Consider the following 26,959-nt stretch of genomic DNA (forward strand, 5'->3'; position numbering starts at 1 on the left):
TACATAGAGGGATTATTGCAAGAATCTCTAATAGCTGCCCTATAGACTTTTGTCAATTTATGCATCCTATAGGCCTAATTATCTACAATCATGTAAAATATGACACCTGGCAGCTATTACAGATGGAACCTTCTTGCAACAATCCCTCAAAATACTTCCCAAACTAAACTCCTTAAGGCAGCCATGCATGATTCTATACGTCTATTTTTTCACCCATAAAGTACAATGGATACTGAACTAAGAGAATTACAACCTTTGAAGCTTGAAACCGGAAAATATACAGAAACCACTTTCTGTAACCATTTCCGTGTGTCATTTTTGGTACGGTGTTGAATTAATGCGTGCTTGGTATTATCGTGATTATGGACATTGTTAGCAACTATTATTACTGATATTGGTAAGTATTGTTCTATATTCTGATTTAATAAAGTGTATGAAATATTCTATCAGACCATGCTAAGGTTATAAACATGACTATGCCTATAGGTTGTATTCATAAAATGCATGAACGACAAAATGGTTATGATCATGATGATATCGTGGTGACGGTTGATCAACTCGGTCTTATTTATTTTGTTGAAACTAATGTACAACCCTGGACAAACGTGTTGGAATGAAATAAGCACCGGGAAAAGCACGGTATTGCAAATGAGCACCCGTTCCCCCGATCAATGTTGGATCCTGGCATTTTGCTCAGTATAGTACCAAATTACATTGATTGTTGGGGCAGGGGAGGTATCGGGGATGAGGGTAATGTTTAGACTTGTGTGGTTTAGACTTGACACTAAAGAAAGCGCCATTTTATCACTCTAAAAATAACGATATTTAATATGGCCATTACAAGGCGCACATTCTATTTTTCATTCCAACCTATTTTGTCTAGCATATTCTAGTTACGTGGTTGGACAGGTTGGTGGTAGCTTGTGGCGTATCTCAAAAAATGTTACAAGAAATAATTATTTTCGTTTTGACGAAAAGTAATATCGAAATATTTTTGCTGGTGGTGCGTAGTATATGTCGGCCAAGTCAGGTTGTTTTTTTCTTGGTTTTGTTGTTGTTGTTTGGATTGAAGTATTTGTTGATACGCTGTATATGAATCAAAATGAAATGAATATACGTGTAGGATTGACACCTTAATACAGCAAGGGGCATTCGGTGAGACCAAAATATAAAACAACATTGGGTCATTAGTTCACAGCAGGATTTTTGGCATTCGGTGAGAGCAAAATGTAAAAAATATGGGGTCTTTGGGTGCGAGATGGACAATTTGACCTAAATTTAGGGCATTGGGTGCGAATATGAATTTTGTAAATGGGATCCTTTGGTGAGAGCCAAAACACGACCCCACAGAAGTCTCGAACATAGAATATTTAGTTTTAAATAGCTTTAAATTGGTTTGTTATTTCAATATAAAGATAAGTAACAAAATCAGTGATCAAATTGTTCAAATTGAAAATAATGGCCTTTGGGTGGTAGATCAAATGGAAATATAAGGGGTCCTTGGGTGACAGAACATATGTGTTCGGGAACAAATATGGCGTCTTTGGGTGACAGCGATGCTAAAAAGGTGCTCTTAACAGCCCCACATACGCGTCACATCCAAAGTGAGAATTTTGATGTATATAAGGCTGGGTTGATGAAACTTTGGATAATAATAATGTCATTTACGCATATGCACAGTTCCTGTATGTAGTTTAAGGCAAGAAATATCCCAAATTTGCTTTATTTTTCAACAACAATAATAATTACTATCACCATGCATTGATTTTAGAAAATGCTTGGAAAGTAACTCAATCTTTTTTTTTTTTTTTTTTATTGAGGACGCTACCCCCCCCCCCCCACTAAAAAATCTAGAAAAAAAAACCCCAATAATTGTTGCCCTGTGTATCTGGAGCATCCTCCTTTTTCAAAACTTGGTACCACCCAATCACCCAGCAAACACAAAAAAAAATTACAGAAAACGTTTAAGGGGGTACTACACCCCTGGCTAATTTTGTGCCTATTTTTGCATTTTTCTCAAAAATTATAGCACATTGGTGACAAGTAAGATGTGTATATTATAGGGGCAAGGACTACAACTTACCACTACTGTACTGAAAATTCAGCAACTCAAAGCAAGTAGTTATTGATTTATTGATCAAATATTGGTTTTCCCTCCTTTTTGACTGTAACTCCACAACTGTTGTCTGTGCTGAAATAAAATTTCCAGTACAGTGGTTGTAGTCCTTGCCCCTATAATTTACATATCTTACTTGTCCCCATTGCACTATAATTTTTGAGAAAAATGCGAAAATAGGCACAAAATTGAACAGGGGTGCAGTACCCCCTTAACCTCGTAATAAATTTGTGACTATTTTGGCTTTTTTTTCTCAAAAAATAATAACATGCTGGTAACAAAAGTTATGAATGTTATAGGGGCAAGGAATCCATTTACTATATTTGAATTTCAGTGACTCAAGACAAGCGGTAGGTTATGATAAGAAAGGATGTACCGCTAAAATGCAGCTCATTTCTTAACCTCACTTGTCTTGAATCACTGAAATTTCAGTGAAATAATTGGATTTGTTGCCCCTACACCTTTTGTTATCAGTGTGTAGTTATTTTTTGAGAAAATGCAAATTTAGTCACAAATTTATCAGGGGGTGCAGTACCACCTTAAATGTCGGTGTATTAAATATATGAAACGTTTTAATAACATAACATAACATTCAAAAACATTTTTGAAAACTTGTTACATCCTAACATACGGTAATGTTACTTACGTGTTGACAAAATATTTTGCAAAAATGTTCGCCCAAAATATTTTGAATAACATTTTGGCACCATTTAAAAAAGTTATTCTAGTGTTTTTTTCTAATAAAACATTCGAAAAAAAGTTTGATGTCCTTTATAATTATATTCCGACAATAAAATGTTACCAAAACGTTTTGACCAGTATCAAAATACTTTATAACACGATGTTTTAAATACATTGTTGTGTTTGCTGGACAAGTTATCTTGGTGATGTGAAAGTCATGCCTCCATAGAGGTACATTATAAATTTTTTTTTAAATATGAAAGGGTTTTTCTGAGTTTAATAATATACAAATATTGACTGCTATGAGGGACATGGTTAATATTATAGACCCAAGGTGATCTCAAAACCATGTAATGGTCATAGCATGGTTTTGAGATCACCGCGGGCCTATAATTTTAACCATGCCCCGAATATAAAGCAGTCAATATTTGTTTTATATACCGAATAGATGTATGTTGCGATTGCGCATGCGTAGACTCAAACCGGTCCATAGTTCGTTTCCATGACCGGTCCATAGTTCATTTTGAGGGCGTAGCTAATTCAATGGCCGCACTTTTAACCAATCAGATGACAGGAATCTATATATGAGGTATATAATGTATTCTATGATATTTCCACAGACAATGGCCAATTGGAGAAGCCGTCTCCGTCTTCTGGACATTCCACTCCTGCTGTACCTTCTCCTACAATCCTGTACTCAATCCACAGTACAAGCATTACGGGATGTCCAGGTTCGTGATGTATCATCAACTTCTGCCACTGTCTCCTGGACAACATCTTCAGATGATGTCACTTCCACCGTTACTCTACAGAATAGAGATAATCCTACTGACACCTGGTCCATCACAGATGGTGAACGAAGCCTCCTCCTTAATGATCTCAGAGAAAACAGTGATTATATAGCATGTGTTGTTGAAAGCAGAGATGCTGTGAACGGGTCTGAGACAGAAATAGGTGACTTGGTGTGCAGACAATTTGAAACTCCATTTTCTGACAGATCTATTGCCGCTTTTACATGCGCAACTTATCTTATATTCAGTTTCATTATTCTCACCGCGCTTGATTTTATATGTGGCTCAATACGGGAAGATGATTATGAATTGAAGCAAGAGGAGTTACTAGAGCAGGGTGTTAAGACATTTAAGAAGACAAAAAAGGCAAAGAGGAAAGCGGCCAAGGCTGCTCAAAAGAGACAACAACTAGAAGATCAAGATGATGATGTAGATGGTGATGATTTATTAGATGGTGATAAGTATTCAACGGAACCATTACATGATTCAGTCGTGAAAGACTTTTCGATAAATCAGTGGTTGGAGTCAGGGATGGGGACGTCATCATCAGATGCTACGAATCGATACTCTGCCCCGCCCGTTGGGGGAGTCACATTTGAAGATGATGCTGTGAGTAGCATCGTGACTGAACAGAGCAATTTTTAAGAGATGGTAATTATATCCTGGGATGAATTTGGAGGCGGGGGATTTTTGTCTAATAATAATAAATAGTTATTGAACAGTCACTATCCCGGACCACTTATGGTACGGCTCGTATTTCGTGATTCGTCCAATGCTATTTTGAAGAAAGGGTATCATACTTTCGGTTAAGGTTTGTGAAGGTTGTCATTTATCCAGGTGTGATTATAAATTAATTGGAAACGATGAAACGTTTCAACTGGACATTGATTATTCATATTCAGTTTCATTGTTCTCACCGCGCTTGATTTTATATCGTAACTGGGCGGGAAAGACCTCATAATTGTGTACTTTTTGCCCCTGAGCATGGATGAAGCAAACCATTCAATATAAAGTCTACACCAACAAGGCTTTATCCATGTTCAAAGGCCAAAAGTAAATATGAGGTGTTTTCTGCATGTACTTTTGGCCATTGAACATGGATGAAGCAACCTCTTCAATATAAAGTCTACACCTGCATGACCTGCAAGGCTTTATCCATGTTCAAAGGCCAAAAGTAAATATGAGGTGTTATCTGCATGTACTTTTGGCCATTGAACATGGATGAAGCAACCTCATCAATATAAAGTCTACACCTGCAAGGCTTTATCCATGTTCAAGGGCCAAAAGTACATATGAGATTTTTCCCGCCCAGTGACGATATGTGGATCAATATGGGAAGATGAAACAAGAGGAGTTACTAGAGCAGGGTGTTAAGACATTTAAGAAGACAAGAAAGGCAAAGAGGAAAGCGGCCAAGGCTGCTCAAAAGAGACAACAACTAGAAGATCAAGATGATGATGTAGATGGTGATGATTTAATAGATGGTGATAAGTATTCAACGGAACCATTACGTGATTCAGTCGTGAAAGACTTTTCGATAAATCAGTGGTTGGAGTCAGGGATGGGGACGTCTCTGCCCCGCCCGTTGGGGGAGTCACATTTGAAGATGATGCTGTGAGTAGCATCGTGACTGAACAGAGCAATTTTTAAGAGATGATAATTATATCCTGGGATGAATTTGGAGACGGGCGGTTATGAACAGAAGCAAGAGGAGTTACTAGAGCAGGGTGTTAAGACATTTAAGAAGACAAGAAAGGCAAAGAGGAAAGCAGCCAAGGCTGCACAAAAGAGACAACAACTAGAAGATCAAGATGATGATGTAGATGGTGATGATTTAGTAGATGGGGATAAGTATGCAATGGAACCATTACGTGATTCAGTCGTGAAAGACTTTTCGATAAATCAGTGGTTGGAGTCGAATCAAATGCGAATAGATACTCTGCCCCGCCCGCTGGGGGAGTCACATTTGAAGATGATGCTGTGAGTAGCATCGTGACTGAACAGGACAATTCTTAGGAGATGATAATTATATTCTGGAGATGAATTTGGAGACGGGGGAATTTTGGCTAATTGGGGGAGCCCATTTGCTGACAATAGGTTTAAGCGATTTTGGCTCACAACAGTGGCGTAGCCAGTAGGGGGCCGGGGCATGTGCGGGCTTTGGCGTAAACAAAATTAGGGTCAACGATATAAATATTTCAGATTCAGATATATCTATGATTTAACAAAAGTACGACAAAATCGCATTAATTTTAGCCGAAGGGAGGAAAGACAATTGATAGGCATGGGGGGGGGGTAATGTATGTTTAGCAGGCCATTTCAAAAATTCACTCGGGACCAGGCCCGGTGGCCCACAGTATAGAATTTATTGAACAAACATTATCCAGGACCAAATATGTGATGCGATCAAGCAAAATCAGTCCGAACTCGGAAATATTGAATTTTCAGTTTCTTATAGGGTAGTAACAAACATTTACAAACCTGTATGTTGCAGAAAACCCTATTGAATTTGTACAAACAGTTCCAAAGACATGCGGAATTAAAGAGTTTCCAAAACAGCAGGAAACAAAGGGAAATATTTCCCTTGTTTGGCTATATCTCAAAATCAATATTTCCGAGTTCCGACTGATTTTGCTTGATCGCATCACATACAGGGTGTAACAATAAAATTTGTACAGTTTTGAAAATAGAATGACACAAGTATGCCGCTTAATTTTTGGTTTGATATTTAGATGGCTATCAAGATAATTTCTTTAGCCACCAGATAAGCTTTGACCCAATAAAATCAATGGCATACAAGTGAAGATATGGCCAATTATGTAACCTAGTCTTAAAACCGCTTGGGCCACTTTTGTCTAAGTGTTACAAAAGTGACTGAATAGAGTTGAACCATAGACCAGTTGGACGGTGCTCTTAGGTAGTTTCAAACAATGGGGTATTCGAAGTGGTAAAAATGATTACATAATCCTTGAGTTTTTGAAAGTTACAACTAAGCACTGACATAACAACCTCATTTACTAGAAAACGTGACTGCAGCTCAGCAACTTCAATCCCAATTCACGTTAGAAGACCGTATTATTATGGTTGTGACATTCGGTAGCACATGGAGTCAAGCAGAAACCATAAGATTGTTTATAGCTCATTTTCCAAACTCACATCTTCCACCAAGGCTTACAATTACATATAACTGTGAGAAGTATGTAGAATTTGTTAACAGAAATGCTGGCAATAGTGGTCGCCCCAGAATAGCTAGAAGCCCAGCTGAACTAATTTCAAAATTTCATTGTTTTGTACTGATGGATGCAAAAACTTTAAACAGTTTAATCAATGATATCTCAGGAATATGAGAAATTAATGTACTATATTTTAATTTGAAAGAAATTTCATGACTTCATTTATAGATTTTAAAGAAATATCGTATTATTATTACTAGTATTAAGTTCATGTTAATTATATGAAGAAACATCACTTATAATTCGTTTGTGTCAGTTCTTTAATGCACGATAAGTATTTCTATGCGGTTCAAACTTGATATGCCCAAACATAGCAAAAGTGGCCCAACACATTTTCTGGACGATTTAATTAACCGGACATAACTTTTGAACCCAAGCTAGTAAAGAAACCAACTAAACGTCTTCTTTTAGCCAAGATATCACTGATCAAATAGCATATAACATTTGTGCCATAACTCTTTTAGTTTTTGCGTGAGAAGTCAACATGTAATTGTACAAATTTTATTGTTACACCCTGTATAATGGTATTTCGTCCAATGCTGCATGTATTATATTGGGGAAAAAAGGTACTTAGTATTATACTTTCGGCGTACGTTTATGAAGGTTGTCATTTATCCAGGTGTGATTTATAAAGGGTGCAACTCTACTAGTCTTATTACAAGACTGACCTACCTCAACCCATAAACCCTAACCCTAAACTCCGTAAAAGAGGACTGGACTTAAGTCTAGCACGTTGCACCCTATTCGGTAATTGTACCGATTGTAAATTAATCGGAAATAATGAAACGTTTCATCTGGACATTAATTGCGCAAACTTAATATTGATTCCGTGCAAATAATAACTTTTATGCACAATTAATATTTATTTCGCGCAATTAATGGGTTTTTGATTTGAGGTGAAAAAAAGAAACAAATTTGACCCACAGCTAAAAATTGGTCAATCCAATATAAACACCTGAGCTGACACCTGTCACTGTTTTAAACAGGAAGCCCTTTCCCTGTTCTCCACAGAAGAACTGACAATACACCTGTTACTTTGATGACAGACAGAACAGAATTTACATGGATAAATCTTAACCTTGACTAATTCCCCCAAGGAACTTGAACCAAAAGTGAGGCTTTCACTTTAAGATAGAGCCTTCAGCCTGCCAAGTAAGATTCCCATCACTGATTTTTAGGGTGGGTGACCCACCCTGAAAAAAGAAAGAAAGGGAATACAAAAAAGAAACATTTAAAGCTGATTTGAACTTGAAAATTTTGTTTGATGCCTGGATATTTTGGGTGAACAGTGGGAATTTGTTTTTGTTTTATTTTCTTAATAAATGTTAAAAGGATATCAATGGTACTGGTGTTCATGTTGTTTGCGTGCGTTTCTGTATTATCATTTTTTTTTAACATTCTGCATTAATTGCGCATTGCAGTTTTTTGTATTCAAAGTATTCAAAAAAAAAATTAAGAAACCGCATTTGGCATCGCACTTTTCAGACCTGCCACTTGAAACAAACATTCTTTTTTGGCCTTAAGGAAAAATTTCGCTCTGCCCCTCACGTATTTTTTGTGGGACTTGAGAGCACAGCAGACATACCACATTGCATTTTGAATACGAGGAATGTCCTGCTGATATCAAATAATTTAGATTTTTTGAAATTCGCGATATAGATCTCATACACATTTTATGACAAATAATTACAAATTAAAACTTTTAACAGTCCTTAAAGTAAATTGTATAAATCTAGTGATATGTATACTTAAAGTGTGTGAAGCTGGGATGGAAAGCCGTCCATCATATGAAAATTTTGACCTTTCGTATTGAAGATATAAATTTTTCCCCAAAACACCAAAAAAGTATAGGTCTTTTGAGGAAAAAATGTATATCTTCAATATGAAGATTCGGCTTTTCATCCCAGCTACATACACTTTAAGTACATATCAATAGATTTATAAAGTTTGCTTCGAGGACTCTTAAATATCAAATTTTAATTATTTCAAAAAATCAAAATTATTTGATATCAGAATGACATTCCTCATATTCAGGATGCAATTCGATATGTCTGATGTGCTGATGTCTCATGTCCCACAAAAATACGTGAGGGGCAGAGCCAAATTGGGCTATTCAAGAAAATAATTGCACACCCCTATAGAGGAGCAAGTTTTCAATAAAAGAAATGCCTGGATTTTCAAATTTGCTTCCTGAAAACGACTGGAATTCCAGTTGTCAATGTTACTAGTAAACGCTTAGAAATGTAATAAAATGTATAAAAAATCATGGAATTGTCCAAACTGAGTCCCTGAAATTCAAGATTTTTTATTTAAACTATTTTTTGCTGGATGTTTTCGTATTTAGACACGTTGAAAGTCTGGATTTCCAGCAAACATAACAGGTCAAATGAAATCCGAACTCCTGCATCTGGGTGTGCATCTTTAATTTTTCTGGAATATGCCATTTTGTCCCCATTTGTCATTTTTTTTCTTAATTTTTAGTCATTTTAAGAACACTTTCGTATTTGCCGTCCCCATTTTATCCCTAAAGAAATTCTGGGGAAAATCCCCCCCCGGCTCCGCTACGATATACATTACACTTTACTACAGTACACGTACATACGAGTGCCTCCTTTTCTATTCAGGCACAGTACACTACCGTTTCCAAATAAGTTGACATTTCATTCCTGACAAATCCATTTAAGTCCGGGAAATCCCCGTGAGTATTATAGTCAGTGGTAATGAAATGAACATTATTTGGGAGTTAAGTATTGCTAAACTCCAATCATCATCACGGACAAGTCAGTGGATATCTACAACTAAAAGCCAAGAAGAGAACAACATTATTAATTATTAAACTCCTGAACTTCAGGCCGGGACTTCTGACTGAGCTTGACTGCTCTAGGAATACGCTAAAATTGTGAGTAAAGCTGCTTGCTGGCCCGGGCTTGCTGGCCTTCACTTGAAGAGAATTGTAAGCCCGCCTTCAAGACAAAGACACGGATTCATCGTGCGTGAGCAGGTTGGTATTAAATGCTTATTTTGATTTGTGTAAAAACATGTTGATCTTGACTTATCAGTGTGCAAGTTTTAATCAGTGTCCTAAACATTGACGATTCTATATCATTCCTACCGCCCCCTTTATCAATAGTCCAAACTTGAATGTTGACCCATTTTTTTTTTCATGGGGGGTGGGAGGTGAGGTGAGGATCAAAATAATTTCTCAAATATTTTTTAATTTTTAAGAATTGGGGTGTCTTCCCCCAATACCCCTGCCTCTACCGGCGACCCTGCTGGCGACTTAAAGTACAATTTTGAGGTATTGTTTCATTTGTTGCACAATTTTTTTAACCTTTTCCATAATTATTTTCCGCCCTTTTTTCATTAATAATAATTATTCTTCTTGCCCCTCCTTTTGCCCCGCCCTTTTTTTACTTAATAATCCTTTTGCCACCCTCCTTCTTCCGCCTCCCTTTTTTTGCTCCCCTTGCTATTCCCGGGGACCCCCCAAAGTACGCTTGCTTGGGTCGCCATGTCCGATTAATTTGTCCCGCACCCCACATAATAAATCCTGGCTAGGGGTGTGGTCGATATTTTGACCCTATATCATCTATAATAATAAAAGGAAGGTGTGTTGTAAAAATAGCGAAAAGGACCACTATATGATATACTATGCGGCGGGGCCTGCACATGACAAAAAAGACACCAAACTAATGAAAATATTAATATGCCTAAACCTATATCATGTATATTACAAATGTATATTTTTGTTATATGTGGATTTGACATCAAATGTATCCATTCCTTGACAGTTAAAAACTACAATAGCAATTTGCCACCGTGACTATGGGAATCCCCAGTTAAATGACGCAAATGCATTGGGATTGCATGATATCAACAACCTGCTGATAACACGATTGATAATATTGCGAAATTTCACTCAGTTGAAAAGTTTAAAAATAGTACAGCTGCAAAGCTCCCAAATTCAGTACAATTGTGCACTTACTGATAAAAGCATGTACGTTTTTCCCACCTGGCTTTTTTGTTGAGGAGTTATTTAAACTTTCTTGTTGCTTGTGTATTTTTTTGTTTATTTTCTTGCTTTCTTAATATTTAATTGTGTAATTCATGGCATTATATAATATGTTTTTATTGAAAAAAGCGCCTTGGTGCAAGGAAGCAAGAGGCGCTATATAAAGCATGCACAAATAATAATAGAATAAATTCTCTTTTTCTGATTCCTTTCAGCTAAACAAACAATTAGTCACCACTTTTGCTAAGGCAAAAAAAAAAACAAGTTTGTTTCCTGTAGTGCGCGCATTTCGTTTTTGACGGCTTATTGTTCGCATTTGAAAAAAATTTTCACTTACAAAGAAAAAAAAGGAAAAAACCGGGAAAAATCACATAAAAATAATATAAAACACTACTGGAGTAAACATTTACACATTACACAACAAACGAGCATAGTGAAAAACTACTGCAGGTTGAAAGGGGGTCATAAATATTCTTGAATATGAAGAAATATGATTTTTGTGTGTGTTGGAGATACCCACTGTAAAAGTCCATTCCAATTTGCAACAAAAAAATGTTTGTTTTTTTCATTTGAAGACATGGATAATAAAATTAAAATAAAAAACCGCATTTCGCATTTGACTTTTTTGACCTGCTATAGGAAACAAACAATTTTTTTTGAGGGGGCCTAATATCGGAGCAAATTGAATTTGTTACAACCAAATATGCGCTGCATTGACCCAAAAATAGGTTTTGGGCCGACTCTGAAATGATAGGAGGTCGTAGACAGCACAAACTATGCATTTCAAAATAATAACCTCTCGTGACATCAAGTGGGCATTATGGGCCAACTCCAAAATGGCTCCGCGCTTAAAATAAACTTTCGACCATGCACTTCATACATGTGTGAAAACTCTTATGCTTCTATCACAAATTGCACAATACTTCTGTTGCAGCTATACTAGAAACAATCGCTTTTTGTTGACCATGTCGACTGTTTGATGAGTCACTTACTCTATAGGCCTATAAAATAGTTAGGAGCTGTGCAATAATTATAGGGGGAGGGTAAAACGGGGGCTCAAGCGATTTTTGGCATACCTTCATGGGGCACCTTTTAAACAAAACGCTCTAAAAGACTTAGGAAAAAGGTACGGAAACGCTTTACTGTTTTCCTAATGCTAATTTTTCTGCTCGCTGCGCGCGCAATAGGTTAAAGTTTGCAAATTGGGATCCCAAAAATTCGACATGTGTAAAGAGGGGAGGGCAAAGATTTTTTTGGCAGGCCGTTTTTCTTTCGACCACCAAAGGATATTTTGCAGGCCGTTTTTAGAGCGTTTTATTTAAAAGGTGCCCCATGAATGTGTGCCAAAATTCGCCCCCCCCCCCTCGGAAATTTTAGTCCCCGGCTCATAATTATTGCACAGCCCCTACGCTTCAGAATTCTTGTTTGCAATTAGGAAAATTGGAAACTTGTTCTCAGATCAACAAAATAGTACATGTACATCCAGCAGTAGTCAAGATAAGAGATAAAATTGCAATCTCCAGGGTGGTGAATTAAATGGGGTGGAAGAGTTTTGGGTGTAGATCAAATGGGGGGTTGTAATCTGGGTACCGTTTTGAATAAGAAAGGTTTTTGCACATTTCCGCCTCGCTTCGCTCGCATCCCTTTGAACAATTTTGAATTTAGGGTTTTAAATGTCAGTGTACTTCGGGTATATTTATAAATGCGCTTTTATAAATACGCACGTGACCCATGGATACGACATAACCAAGACAAGCAAGCGTGACCAGATCCTCATACATTGACCACTATACAGAAAAGGATAGGAACTCTGTAAATAAATATCATCAGATTTAAGTATTAATTGAATTGCCAAATTATTACACATGTTGCAATTCCGCATTTGTAATATGTCATCAAAAACAACATTTTGAAAGTATTTGACGACGGAGCGCGGAGGTGTTCACGTGCGTATTTATAAAAGCGCATTTATAAATACAACTGAAGTAGTGTACCCCAAAAAGTGGTATATGTAAAAGCTTGTAAAGAGATGGGAGAGAAAGTAGGCATTTGAAAAAGTCGTACTAGTTAATGACAAGTTAGAGGAAGAATTACGTCGTCAGTGATCATTGGTGATTCATTCACATTCAATTCTATTTCATCCAATTATATTGGTTGTGGTGTGGGAACCTGTCCTTTATCAAATTATGGAGTTTATCAAGTAACTTTATCAAGTTACGTGTTTTTGAGCTTGGTCTTCAAGCGGTATGCAGTGTATAGACCTATATTGACAAATAAAGGTTACTACTAAAAACTACCTATCACAGGTTTTTTTAAAACTTTTTTGTATTGTCATGCGAATTACCCAGTGGAGGCCTCTTGTGGACAGATTGTTTTGTTAAATTCGATAGGATCTATGCCCTAAGTTGAGAATGGACCGTCCCACTCGATTTGTGAAAAGGTCACGAACCCTTTTCATGCTTTTGGTGGACCCAAGGAACTGCCTAAAATGAGGCAATGAAATGAGGCAAAAAGTATAAATCAAGTTGGGTCTAAGACTGTGCTAATACTTTTCTTTAATGACTTTGACCACGATTTTTTATTTTTTCAAATATCTTAAAAAGCAATAATCTAAGCTAATTGAACAGACAGTAATAACAAATTAATGTTATCTTTGCAGTTTCGGAGTCAATCATGACGTCAGCAGATTATGTAATCGATATGCCTGGGTCGGCTGATAGGCAGAGTAAAAAGATCACAAATTTGAGTAAGTAGACGCTGTATACATTTTCGTCCGTATGTTATTAACCCTAGTATCAGTCCAACAAAGCCAGTGCCTCCCCTTCAGCGGCGGGGACCTGGCAACACAGAGAATACCTCCCACTAAACAACCCGTGGGGTGTTAGCCAGTTAAAATATCTTTCTTTCTGTGTTCACATTGTCGGACGTACGCCCGGCGAAACTTCGTCGACGTAAGTTGCTAGGAGTAGCGGTAGGCGTTGCCAGGATTAGTGGCAGTGTGAACGATGGTCAGCGTACGTCCGACGATTTACTCCTGACAAAAGTCAGGAGTAGCAAGCTGTAACTCAAAATGTGAACAGAGTGGAAAGTTGAGCAACAAAGGAGTGGGGGTCACTGGTATTATTTGATTGCATTTCTTTGCACCTCGAGCTAACCATGCTTACGGCTGGTCGTTTATCTATTCAAAATCACCAATGTGTAAGCAAACCTCCCAATTGTATGGTAAAGTGACGAGTGTCTTCCACATCTCCGACCTATTGGTCACGCGACTGATATTATGGGGTTTTCGGCGGTTTAAAAAAAAAAAGGTGAGTTACCCTGTGAATAGAGTGAACCAAAAAACGTGTGAGATTATCATTAGATGGCATCTTACACGTGTGAGATTGCATCTTATACACGTAAGATCGCATTGTATACGTCTTAGAATCTAGCGGGTTGACGAATCATATATAAAAAAAAACATATTTAAGTCCCAAACAACCAATCATCTTACGCGTATTCAAATTCGACCAATGAAATCTCACCATAGCATTTCTTACACGCATAAGAATTGACTATTAGGGATTGACGGTATTCCAATTTGACTAGTACATGTATACGACGAGCGTCGAATAACTTCATCCTCGATATCAGTATGTACCACGGTAGATTTCACCCCGGGGGGGGGCACTCACATGTTAAGGTGGTACGGGTATGTGCGGCGCTCAAGGGTCCCTTTTTCAGGCTCTCCGGCAGTTCCTTAAGCCCCACATTTGGATCTGCTCCAGTTCTTTGAGCCTCAAACTCTGACAATTGTAGCTCTTTAAGCTCAAATTTGGAAATAATTTAGAAATTTTTAGCTCAACAGCCTATAATTTGGCCCTAATTTCAGTTCTTCAAGCCCCTATTTTGCCCGAAAATCAGTTCTTAGTTCCCAAAGTTCGGCGCTCCGCGCCGCACACCCCTACCAAAATTTAAGTTGAGTGCCCCCCCCCCCCCGGGGATTTCACAAACGTGGTCATTTTTGTACTTTTACCTCTAGAAATTAATTGATATTGAGTACAAATTGACTCCAGATAACTGAGAAAAAGTAACCAGAAAGTGAAATAAATCGGGCTGTGACCATGACGGTCCAACAATCGGAACAATTCCTGACAGAGTTCCGGCATACAATGCAGGACATTGTAGCACTCATACAAATTTAGAAAATGCCTGGTTTACGATGTTGGTGACGAGCTCTACTTATCATCGATATGCCACCAATAATCATAATATCGCGTATCGTCCATCACTAAATTCAAAATCTTACACGTATAAGAAGTTGTGGGTATTACAAATCTAACGTTTTTACTTATTATTGTTCAAAGTTTGCTACGCGTAAGATGATTGGTTGTTTGTGATTTCTTACTCTGTGATTTAATTTGTCAACTTAAAAATCTCACTTCATTCTTACACGTGTAAGATGCAACCTTAGGCCTACACGTAAAAGATGCAATCTTACGCGTATAAGATGCAACCTTACACGTGTAAGATGCAACCTTACACGTACAAGATGCAATCTTACACGTGGAACCTTACACGTTTGTCTTACACGTTTTATGGACCACTTGTCCATTCATACCTGCAGGGCCATTTATGGATAATGTAGTGTGGAATGTAATCTTAACAGGGGTAACTTGCATTGTTTAACTCGTCGTTTTATCTGTTTTTCTAATCATTTTACATTCAGATACAGTAAGCGAATGGTACTATCCAGGATTTCGATTCAGCTCTAAGGTTCACCCCACTCCAAGTTGTGGCGACAGGATCCAGATCAGTCGCAGCAGGTGGTGGCGGCCAATCAACTACCATTTATGGGGACTTTTACTTCAAGATGACACGGTAGTTGTGTTCGGAAATGACAGATCAAGCCGATGGGGTCATGGACAGAGCCTAAAAGTCGTCAAGGAATCGTTGAAGGACTTAGCAGGTTCGGACGCCATCAGAATCAACAATGACGACGATGATCGGTTTCATTTACGGAACATAATGCGCCAGATAAGCAGGTTGTTTGGCGGAGATACCAGGAGTTTGTGGAGACTTGGAATGATCATATGGATGAGAAGACCAATCATAACGAAGCATTTGTCAATTTTTGTCGATATGGAAGTCGTTTCAGTCATGAGGCTGTTACTTATCCTGATGACTTCCCAAATGAAAACTTTACAAAATGCACCATATTGTGAACAGAATAGAACAAACTTCCCATTTTAGAATAAGGAGTTTTCATTGACTTAACCAAAAGAGGGCTACGGATGTGGTCCTACGTTATTAAGGCAGTGGGGTCGAATACGTTCGATCTTTTAATCGCCCATCGACGCTTGGTCGACCTTAACATTTAATTCGCTGTCGTAGTCCGACGTCACTTCCTGCCGAGGTCACAACTACTTCCGTAGTGATGGATCAAGTGGTTGCATAACAACGCTATCTACGCTGTACACATCGATGTTCTGCCGTTTGAAAATCAAGTTTTGGCCATTTCTTATGGGTTTCACTGCCTAGTAAGCTTTTGCAAGATGTTTTCCTTCTGAAATCATGAGGTTTCAGGTCTTAAATATGACTGGTAATTTAAAAACTTTAAAAATTCCATACATTGATATCGCCATTGCGGTTCTCATGAAAGCGTGATCCAGTCGCTATGGTAACGCCCCGGGGTCACCAATATGACGTCATGTCTACGATAGTGAATATTAGTAAGTAATGTATTGACCAATAACATTTTACCATTAATTCTGATTACTTAGTCGATAGCTTATTAATAACAAGTATCGAAGCAGCATCGACATCCAGTCGATCCCAAGATGCTGTTGTGCCTACATGGCATAAGAAAGCAACTTATTCTTAGTCAGCAGTGGGTGTGTTAAGATTGTAAGCGTTAAATGTGGTTCCTGGTTTGTCCTCTATGAGGCAATATTATATAGTGGCCGCGTCGTAACGGGACACGCTTGTCAAAACTCGCGTATGCACTGTAAAAATGGCGTATTGGCGTCATATGTAAGACAATAGAAAATAGAACCAATAAAATCATAATCTGAGACACGTCTTCCAGCCAGACATGTATCCCAATTGATGACAAAAGACACGTCTTAAAAACCCGAAGTGTGTTGCTTAAAAACATGATTTGTGAATAAGTGTTTTGCAAAGAGAGACATGACTTTGTGTCTAAATAGATACATGTCTCCCAATTGATGACACATAAAGTGTCTTTTGCCAAGACACCATTTTTACAGTGTGTATAGCACGTGACATAGGCAGACAATCGTAGACTTGCCGATTACTGCGAATATTTAAAGATCTTAAAATCATATACATCCATCTTTGCTACAAGAGCATAACTGGCCAAATAGGAAATTGAAGTTCAACTTAACCTTGGTTAGTGGTTACAAGGTCAGCCTAAAATAGTCCGCTGCGACGTTAACCGTAGCGATTTTCGATTCTCCGCTGCAACCTTAGGATCAGCTTTTTGGCGTCATTATTGACGTCTTCTCAGTGCTTGCAGCGGGAGACGTTACAGAACATTTTAACTGTTGTTGTATACGGAAGACGCTACGTAAGGTTGAGCCGCTGCGTCTGCTGCAACTGTACGCACGCAAAACGTCGGTCGGACAATCTTGGCCTTTTATAATTCAGTAGACATGAACAATGGCATTTCATTGGTGAAAGGAAAAATAATATAATTCCGTATCGTTCAGCTTTCATACATTACCGTACTATTATAGCCGTATTATTCAGCTCTTAATCAGCACCGGCAATTAGTGTGGCATGACCACAGAATGTAAAAACATGCATAGAAGAGATTGGAGTATAACTTGATTATTTTAGGATTGTGGTGTTATCTATTTATTTGTTTATTGAATGATACATTCGTGCGGCCTCGTGTGATACGACCTCAAACCAGTAATATGTTTTATATTACTTGAACAATCAGGTGATAACTAATAGTATCAACCCCTAGCGCCTATATAAACTGCTTTAGCACCCCACTAAATAATACAATAACACTCATATATATATAATGCGTAAATATAGCGAGTCTTTATTCTTAAATCCAAATATTCTACTTTTGAGATATAGAGATTTTTAAAGCATTTGTAACAAAATGTACAAGAATATTAATATTTTTATAACTTAAATTTATCTAAGCACACGCGCATCTCTTTGTATAAAACACCTTTTATAAAAGATTGTAAAAAATCACGAGTAAATGTTAATTTAAAACTGTGTACAAAATGTAATAAATGTCTTTCCGTAGAAACGTGTTATCATTATTTTAAAGTAAGCTCTATCAATTTATGCTGTCGAATTTGTAAATGCACATGATGTACTATGAAAAGATTATTCTACGATATGTAAAAGAAGAGTCGAAAAATGGTATTTTTAATCAAAGAAGGTGTAAAGATGTTTGTTATTGGCCACCACCTAATTAACGCTGAGATTAAAACGGTACGGTACAAAATAAATGTAAATAAAATATAGGCTATCAGAAGAGTAGACGAATCCAACGCGCCAAGTGATGGTCAGAATTCAGTCGGCCATTACTGGGTCCCGTCTGCACCAAGCTGGTGTTGTTACTGCATAATTGGGTGGATTAAATCCGCTTAAAATCGAAGTTGAATTGTATTGTGTTGTAAACTTTCATCGTTCTTTTGTCTACGTGTAACACGGGTGATGGAATGCAGTTCAATATCCCCACGAAGTCCACATCATTTCAAATTTTAGGTGGGTAGACCTAAGGAGGGACCCAGCTATGGCTGCCATTGAGGTGTAGGAATGTGTGAAATTGGATTCGTCTATAGCTTAAAGCGTCGTGTATAACGGTTTATAGTCCTGTCGCTAGAAAACGAGCGATTGAATATGGAGAAATGTATGATGTCGAATGTTGTTAATCATATGACCTAAGTTTCTTTTCTTTTTACGAACATTAAAAACGACCTCCTTCATTGGTAAGATCACAATCGCCCGTAATTAACGACTGGAGTATGAATATTAAGGTAGGACTATAGGTACTATAAACTTAAACGCACTATTTCTTAACATTGACTGAGTATTATGTAAATAATTATAAATTGCATATACACACTAAATGAGACATGCCAATGCTTTGTTTTTCGTCTGAATATCATATAAATTATACAACATAACTTTATAAATAACACTAAAATCGGATAACACTTGTTTTCTCGATTTGTTTACAAACGTATAGCCTACACGGTATTATAGGGACGCAATTAAAGTTACGTGACCCATGGACATTTTCGGTAATTTAAAGCACTACATGTTATACGTATAATAATAACCTTTTCTAGTTTTTTCAAGATTCAAACATTGCAAAACTACAAAAACAAAATCACAAATATTGCGCACGAGTTACATTTTTTTATGAAAATATCATAACAGATTTCGCTTATTGCAACATACTCTATTATTTTCTAAATATTATATTTGTAAAAACAATATATAATACAAATTATTATTAAAATATGTATCATAAAATATTAAAGATATATATTTATTGCATAAAAGTCAACAGCCCGTAAGGAGCGTTATTTTCCCATCACCAAGTTTTACAACCAAAACCCCGGATTTGATTTTATAAATAATTCATGCATTATGCGTTATCTAATGGCGTGCTTGATTGGATGCAACTACAAATGCTTTAGAGTGATCATTTTGGTATAGAAACAAAAACGCATTTTTAAGAATGTTATTTTTTGTTATTATTTGATGAAATACAACCACCGCATGTTGGGGAATATATGGCCCATTAAGGGTATACGAGGTATTGTTGGTCGAAGCAGCCAAAAAAAAAAATTAATTTCATTATCTGAATCAATATATTATTGAAAAGTAACACTTTGGTGTTTTGCAAAGGTTCATTCTACAAATCATATACTTTGAAAACTTGCTTAATTTATTGTTGTTAATGAATTATGTACGTTTTACAAAAGTGTTGTTGTTTCAGCCCTCTTTACAACATAACTCAAGAACCACAGGACCTACAAAAGTATATCTGTGATATTTGAATTCTTCTACACGCTCACTATAATTTGAGCAATGCAATTTTTGCTAAAGCTCACTACCATTCGCAAGATGCTGCGAACTACTTTTTTTCTGCTGCTTCGACCAACAATACATCGTATACCCTTAAGTGATTTCCTCATCCGAACGATAGTAAAAATCATCAAAATTCAAGTTTTGGTACCTTTGTCATTGTCATAGATGTGCCAACACAGCCGAAAGCTGTATATTTAAGACAAACTAAAGCATTTTACATGAATCTGTAATTTATATACTTACAGTATATAAATTAGCTACATGTATTTAAATGGGGCTTCAATTTGGTCAATACTGCGTTTTTCTATATTTTTGCATTTCAAAAATACCAAATGATAATTTGAATGAATTATCCTTCACTTATAAGCAATTTATGAACAATTTTAATTTTTGTACACTTTCGCTGGATCACTGAATGGGACTGTAATAGAATTGAGTAGCTCATAAACGTCGTGTCCCACATTTGGGTGAAAATAGAGGGCGCAACTGAAAAAATGTAAAGGTCACCAAAGGTCATTAAAACAAACATGAAACATCATGAATGTAACTTAGTTGTAAAATCAACGTTTTAAGAAGTGAAATTGTTATGTGTTGTATTTAAAATCCACACACAAAAATCCAGATTTCTCAAAATGACCTAAATGTGGGATAGGCCGTTTTCATGTTGAGTCACTCAATTGAAGGCATAATCGTTGTTTATGCCCCTGGTTCTGCCTCGGGCATAAACAATGGATCACGCCCTCAACTCTATTTGAACCCCTAATTAATAGTTTGCGAGATTCGCATATTTTCGAAGTCATCGAATTAGTAATCGTAAATATAAACAATTAAATATTAATCAGCCAACTAAACCCATAAGATAAACACATTATTAACATACTAAAAACCTGTAAATGGGGGTAAATGCTGTTTGCATAAACCTTGACCCAATGTCCCATAATGCACTTATTCCAGACCGTACTTCCGCCTGCTATTATTTTCATGTCCATGCTCAAACCTCGGGTAGGAGTGTTGAGCTCGTGGGTGGAGATAAGAGTGCATGATGAGATATTGGTAAACAGGTCTCGGCAAAACTTTCCGTTTACGTACCGAAACATGATCAAAATAATTTCACTTATTCAAAAATTAAATTTGCTAAATTACGACTATCAAGCACTTAATCTTCGGAACGGATGTTGATTAGCTATACCATTCGTGTTGTCGGCAAGACAAATACGTTTTGTCCAAAGAACTGAAATTTTCATTTTACCGATGTAACTTGCGGCATTGAAACATTTCACAAATCACGACGTGTTTTGGTACACTGAGCATGCGTGCGATTCGCTTTTGCACATTATAAATTCAGCTTGAGTTGAATCGTTGCGTGATTTTCACCCTGAAAATACATTATTTTATTTGCTTTTACTTACTTTTATTTTCTAGTTTGGAAATTAAGTCAAAACTATTCCACCGAACAGAATCCGTTTCAGCATTTGCACTCACAAAGATCGTAACGATTATTGTAAAACCAATCAACATAAAACTCTATCTGCATGCCCTCTCATGGAAGAACGCTGTAACTACAAGTTTTTTGATAAAGAAAATACAGCGTTTTTCCATGCATAAGAGGGCATAAATATCATAGTATGATGCGATCAAGCAAAATCAGTCGGAACTCGGAAATATCAAATTTTCAGTTTCTTATAGGATAGTAAAAGGCATTTACAAAGCTGCATTTTGTAGAAAACCCTATTGAAATTGAACAACCAGTTCCAAAGATATGAGCAATTAAAGAGTTTCCAAAACAAAAGGAAATATTTCATTCGTTTGGCTATATCTCAAAATCGATATTTTCGAGTTCCGACTGATTTTGCTTGATCGCATCACATATTAGTGCAAGAAAGTGGTATGTACATGACTGCATTTTGTCGTTTAACATGTTTTTAAAAGGTGTCAAATCTGAGAGTAGCGGGACTTAAGAGATTCTTCCAGGAGGAACTTCAATCACCTGAATGAACAATCTCAAAACTCAATACTTCACGAGATAAACATTATTTTAGATTCCTGTACAAATGCAATTTCAAAATCTAACATGGCGCAGCATTGTACATGCGACTATATGCCTACTGCTCGCACATGACTATTCGCTGTCGTAGTGCACGTTAGTAACCACTGGTTACTGGTTCAAGTCTGGGCTCATATACCTGTTCCGAACTTGGATATGCCATAGGCTTTGTGTTGTGATTATTTCGATCAGTGGTTCGTAAATAAGAAAGCGTGAGCCAGTTGACCTAGCACCGGTCATATTCTAACGTGCACTACGACAGCGAATTCAAGCTTCTTCTTAATCACTTCCATTTGCCTCCAAACCATTCTCTTGTTCCATTGGAGAGGTACTCTTCTCACTGTTGTTATTGTTGTTGTTGTTGTTGTTGTTGCTGGAAACTGAATTAGGACTCTTCGACCCTGATGATTTAGTACGCGATCTACTTGGTGATGAATGTGGACTTTGATCTATAGAACTATCCTCACTGTTTGTAGGTGACGGTATCGGAACAGGAGATGTAGTACTTTCTGGTCCATTTGCGCCAACGAAATTGGGCATTGGATGTCTGGCAACAGGCATGAGCGGAGGACCGGCGTAAAAATCAACTGTAGAATCAAGAATAATACAAGAAAATATGTATTGATTGATTTCCACACAAATTATATGTATCTCGGATTTAGCCTTTTTATTTATAACATTCAGCCGAAGCTAGGCAAAGCTCAATGCTCAGAGGCTGCTAAATTCAAAGGATGCCAACCGGACTTTACGGGACAGTGATATGGGAAGTCCGATTTTAGATACAGGAGGAAAACCGGAGAACCCGGAGGAAAACTTACGAGGACGAGCCATGGCCATGGTGGCTGATGGTGTGATCTTTGTTTGGGCTATTATACTGTTTGTATTCATATCTAGTCGAATTTTGCAACCGGTCTTGTAAAGCAACTTTATGGTCTGATTTTATAAGCGTGACCGAGATATAATAACCAAAAAGATTTGATTCAATTCGGAATAGTTACTTATATATAGTTGCTAACTCGCCTCGAACAAATAAAAAATGATGACATAATACAGCGTCACCATTACAAAAGTAGCTACTATGAGTCGGCTGAAGTGGTGCGGTCATTACAACACAGACAACCATATACTTAAGCTGTTAAGTAGGCGTATGCAACCAGAACGTCTTCCAACATGATGGAAGGACAAGATACCAAAAGACACATGGATGAATCCCAAACATACCGAATACACGGCAAAGGGCAGACAAGATTGGACGAGCATTACCTGTCAGAATGCAAAGGGCAGCTGACCTAAGCAGCTAAGTCAATTCGAGTGAATGTTCATAAGTGTTGGTAGTTAAACAGTTATTCAACACAAAAATAATTAAGACTAACCTCAATATTTCGACGTGAAGACACACATCCTCATCAGGAGAACTCCAAAGAGATCTTTTGAAGGAGTTATTTTCAAGATTGAAGTCGCCGCAACTCAACCGAACCGACGTGATCAGTGACTCGAGGCCCCAAGATCCCGCCACGACACTTTATACTTCAATGATTCAACCTAAGGTCATCTTAGGTCAATCGTGAAGTCAACTCCTTCACAGCATCTCTGGAGTTCTCCTGATGAGGACGTGTGTCTTCACGTCGAAATATTGAGGTTAGTCTTAATTATTTTAATGTTTGAATGACTGTTTAAACTTTAATTGCCAGCCAAGTCAAGTAGAGGCCCTGCATTCTTTTATCGATTGGCTCCAAACAAAGGATTTGAACCGGTGTCCTTCACCGTAGTTATGGCGGAGTGCAGTCCATTCAATCAAATGTTGTCATCAACCTATTTGATCGTAGTGCAGGGTTATGTGTGTGAGACGAAATGTCGCGGTAGATTGCAATCATGCTTTTGTTGAATGCATTTGAGTAGTCCGCCATATTTACGGGATGATACGTCACATGCAAGGCCTCTATACAAATGTTACCTACTATGCTTTCCATTAATTTGAGGGTAAACTCCGCCTGGCTGTGATCCACTGAAAATTGGGTGAGGTGATGGACTTCTCATAGGTATGTTGTCTGCTGGGTAGTGTGGGTACGGTTGTGGCGATGTAACCTATTCAAATAAAAAATGAGTGTGAGCGAAATATTATATTCTGATACTGCTAATACTTGCCGCCAGACTACTTTTTCAGCTCTGCAACCGCAATTTAAGAAAAATCGAAATACATCACAGTATTCGCTGTCATAGTGATGTAATAATCGGATTAACTACCATAGCAATAAGTTCATACATTTTTTGATTATATCGTGCTGCACTACAAGCAAGTTGCACTCATCACACATGTCACATGTGCATGTTTGCAATCATAGATTGAATACAATACCGCTCTTTTCAATGGTACTAATCTTACAGGTTCAAGTGATCAGCATGCTATGAATGTACTATATAATTATGATCCAGGTCTTTATCCCTGCTCTTTGACATCTATGCTTCAATGCAGAGGTGCCGCGTGAACGTACTAGTGAAGCGCGATATGATCAAAAATTGTTTGAACCTATAGCTATGATAGTTAATCCGATTATTACATCACATTGACAGCGAATTTGCACCTGCTCATTGAAAGCTTTGAATGGAATGTTCTACGGGTGTAACAAGTGCAATAGTTGATTGTTTCGGCGGTACAAGATATCCGTCATAATGACGTCAAGACCCATGGTTATCAATGCTCGCAACAAATATCATCCGCTGGTTAGATCTAAACCTCAAACAACACACGCAATGACCAAATGAAACAACTTTACAATAGATATAATTGTCATTGATTTGATGTTTGTGATGGAACCACGAATGTTGGCTTTTTTCACGACAATCCAAACTTCAGAAACGCACACTCTTTTGGGGCGCTATAGAATGGTTGAATTGTTACCGAACGCGTCATCTGAAAACAAGCTAAATAATATTATTTTAGCGAAATAATGGAACATTCAATAATGATGAAAGTCTTCGAAACGTGGATGAAAGATCAACTGTTTTGTCAACTTTTGTCCAATCATAATGTAGTCTTATGCTGTTTTCATACTTTCCTGCCGCTTGCCGCTTTGCCACTATGGCGACGATTTTGCTTCATTTCCAGAAACGCTAGCAGCGACCAGCGGCAAGCCGATATATCGATCGCTCCACCGCTTTGCCCAAAGCGGCAGATCGCTAAGAGTTAAATTCAAGTCAACTCTGGATGGGAGCGGCACCGCTCTGACGTATGAGAACAGGAAACGATTTTTGGCGGTGCTGAGCAGCAACATTGGCATTCTTAGTCATGTACAAAGTTGGAAAAGTACAAGCGGCATGATGAAACGTCGCGCCAGTCAGCGGCAAACGGCAGAACATATGAAACCAGCATTAGGTTTCTGATGGTATGAGTTAGGTGGATGAGACTGTGGATCACGAAGTGTCCCTTTATTTGAAAATACTTACTCCTGGACAAGGTTGTCGTATCCTCAGGTATGGCCTCGCCATGTTGACGGGTGAAGTAGGTCCATATATAACTGGTTCCCTGTGTGGCATATTTGATATGTACGGACCCGGACCTCTTGGTACATACGCATAAGCTGCAGCTGGTACCGAATACCTCATGCGCTGATGTGGCAACACAGGTCTCGTGTAACTACCCTGCATCGGTGGGGCCATAGGGGATGGATGGGGATGGACGTGCCGTATGTAGACATTCGGTGATGGTGGGGACATTTGGTGTGGTCCTGCTGGAAACGAAGGTCTTTGTTGAGGTCCCATGTACGGTGGGGATGTAGAGTTCATAGGTACACCTTGTGGCTGTGGTGATTGCGGACTGTATGGAGTGGCTACAATGGCACCTGGTACCACAGCTGTTGTCATCGGCATACCGTAATGGTCATGGGGGTAGTCTTGCCTCGGAGCTGGGACTCCTCCATGAGACTGATTTGCTTGAGGTTCTGATATCTGTAACGTGGAAAAGAATGCAATGAAAGTTATGATATCATCTCAAGCATTCATGCAATATTTACAAAACATTTACAAAAATACAACATGCATCAGTCCAGTTCAAATGCGAAATGAACACATGATTTCTAATCATCGAAGCGTCGTACAATATTTATAGGTTGAAACATATTTCATTGCAAAGGTATAATTCTCTCCCTCTCATTCTGTAGTCGCCGGCAGAGATAAAAACTTCGAATGTTGCGTCTGACGTCAGGGCAGAGTATCGACCTGATTGGTTGCTGACCTGCGCAGTAATATTCGGTCTGAATGAATTGACGTCAGACACAACATTCCGAGTTTACCTCTGCCGGCGACCATCATAAGGTGCAAGAGAAAATTGGCATTGGAATTGGAATACATCTTTTACAGTTTTTTATCACTCACGTTACTAATGGTAATGTAAAATAAGGTAATGTCTTCATAGAGAGGGCCATATGTTTTGAACTGGTAGACTGATAGCCTGGAGCCGTGACATTGGCGCAAGATTTTTTACGTTCTTGTACAATTTTAGTTAACATCATGATACCCTACATAGGTAAAATACATATCAAATTAAAGCTATTGATGAGCTCTTTAAAATGGTACCTTAACTTTGGACATACCATATAAACTTCTTGAGTTATGATTGTTGAAGTAAAAAAATCACAGGGTGGAGCCGTAGCTCCCACGCGGTGGCTCCCACGCGGTAATTTTGTTTTGGAATAGAATTCTGCTAATTTATAGCTTGTAACCTACCTGAAATGATTTAAACCAGCTAATTCAACTTTTATTTCATCATTGGCATTTTATTAAGATTGCTGTATATTTTAGGTCTATCTGTATCATTTTATTTAAGTTAAGGTTGGAAACTGGAGCCCTAAAGTGGAATTGCGGATGTCGGCATGCAGAAAGGCAAAATATAATGCGGTAAAATTTGTAACATCGTTTTTCTGTCGTTGATGTCTTGTGGCTGGTAAAATTATTAACTAATACTGTTTATAAGTGCAATTGAAAAATGCTTAAATAGACTGTCCCTACTTGTAC

The 26,959-nt window shown here is 37.7% G+C and overlaps 2 protein-coding genes and 1 long non-coding RNA gene across 3 annotated transcripts in view; 2 read left to right on the top strand and 1 right to left on the bottom strand.

Annotated features, from left to right (window-relative positions):
- The first annotated feature begins 249 nt into the window (after positions 1-249).
- Positions 250-5,276, top strand: LOC140157058 (uncharacterized). Its single transcript, XM_072180125.1, has 2 exons — positions 250-397; positions 3,418-5,276. Exon 2 carries the CDS (start codon positions 3,421-3,423, stop codon positions 4,231-4,233), a length of 813 nt encoding a protein of 270 aa, XP_072036226.1. The 5' UTR covers positions 250-397; positions 3,418-3,420; the 3' UTR covers positions 4,234-5,276.
- Positions 5,277-9,558: 4,282 nt separating this feature from the next.
- LOC140157061 (uncharacterized) lies at positions 9,559-17,698 on the top strand. The gene is made up of 3 exons (XR_011859626.1): positions 9,559-9,822; positions 13,493-13,579; positions 15,542-17,698. It is a non-coding gene; the product is annotated as an uncharacterized lncRNA (long non-coding RNA).
- Positions 17,699-17,725: 27 nt separating this feature from the next.
- LOC140157060 (uncharacterized) overlaps positions 17,726-26,959 on the bottom strand; it is a 29,055-nt gene continuing 19,821 nt past the window's right edge. Inside the window, exons 4-6 of the mRNA XM_072180126.1 lie at positions 25,394-25,894; positions 23,908-24,034; positions 17,726-22,536 (exon numbers count right to left, since the gene is read on the bottom strand). Coding sequence (XP_072036227.1) covers positions 22,229-22,536; positions 23,908-24,034; positions 25,394-25,894 — 936 coding nt within the window. The 3' untranslated portion in view covers positions 17,726-22,228. The remainder of the gene's footprint in view (positions 22,537-23,907; positions 24,035-25,393; positions 25,895-26,959) is intronic.

Source organism: Amphiura filiformis, chromosome 7, assembly GCF_039555335.1.
Source record: "Amphiura filiformis chromosome 7, Afil_fr2py, whole genome shotgun sequence".
In the NCBI taxonomy this organism is placed as follows: domain Eukaryota; kingdom Metazoa; phylum Echinodermata; class Ophiuroidea; order Amphilepidida; family Amphiuridae; genus Amphiura; species Amphiura filiformis.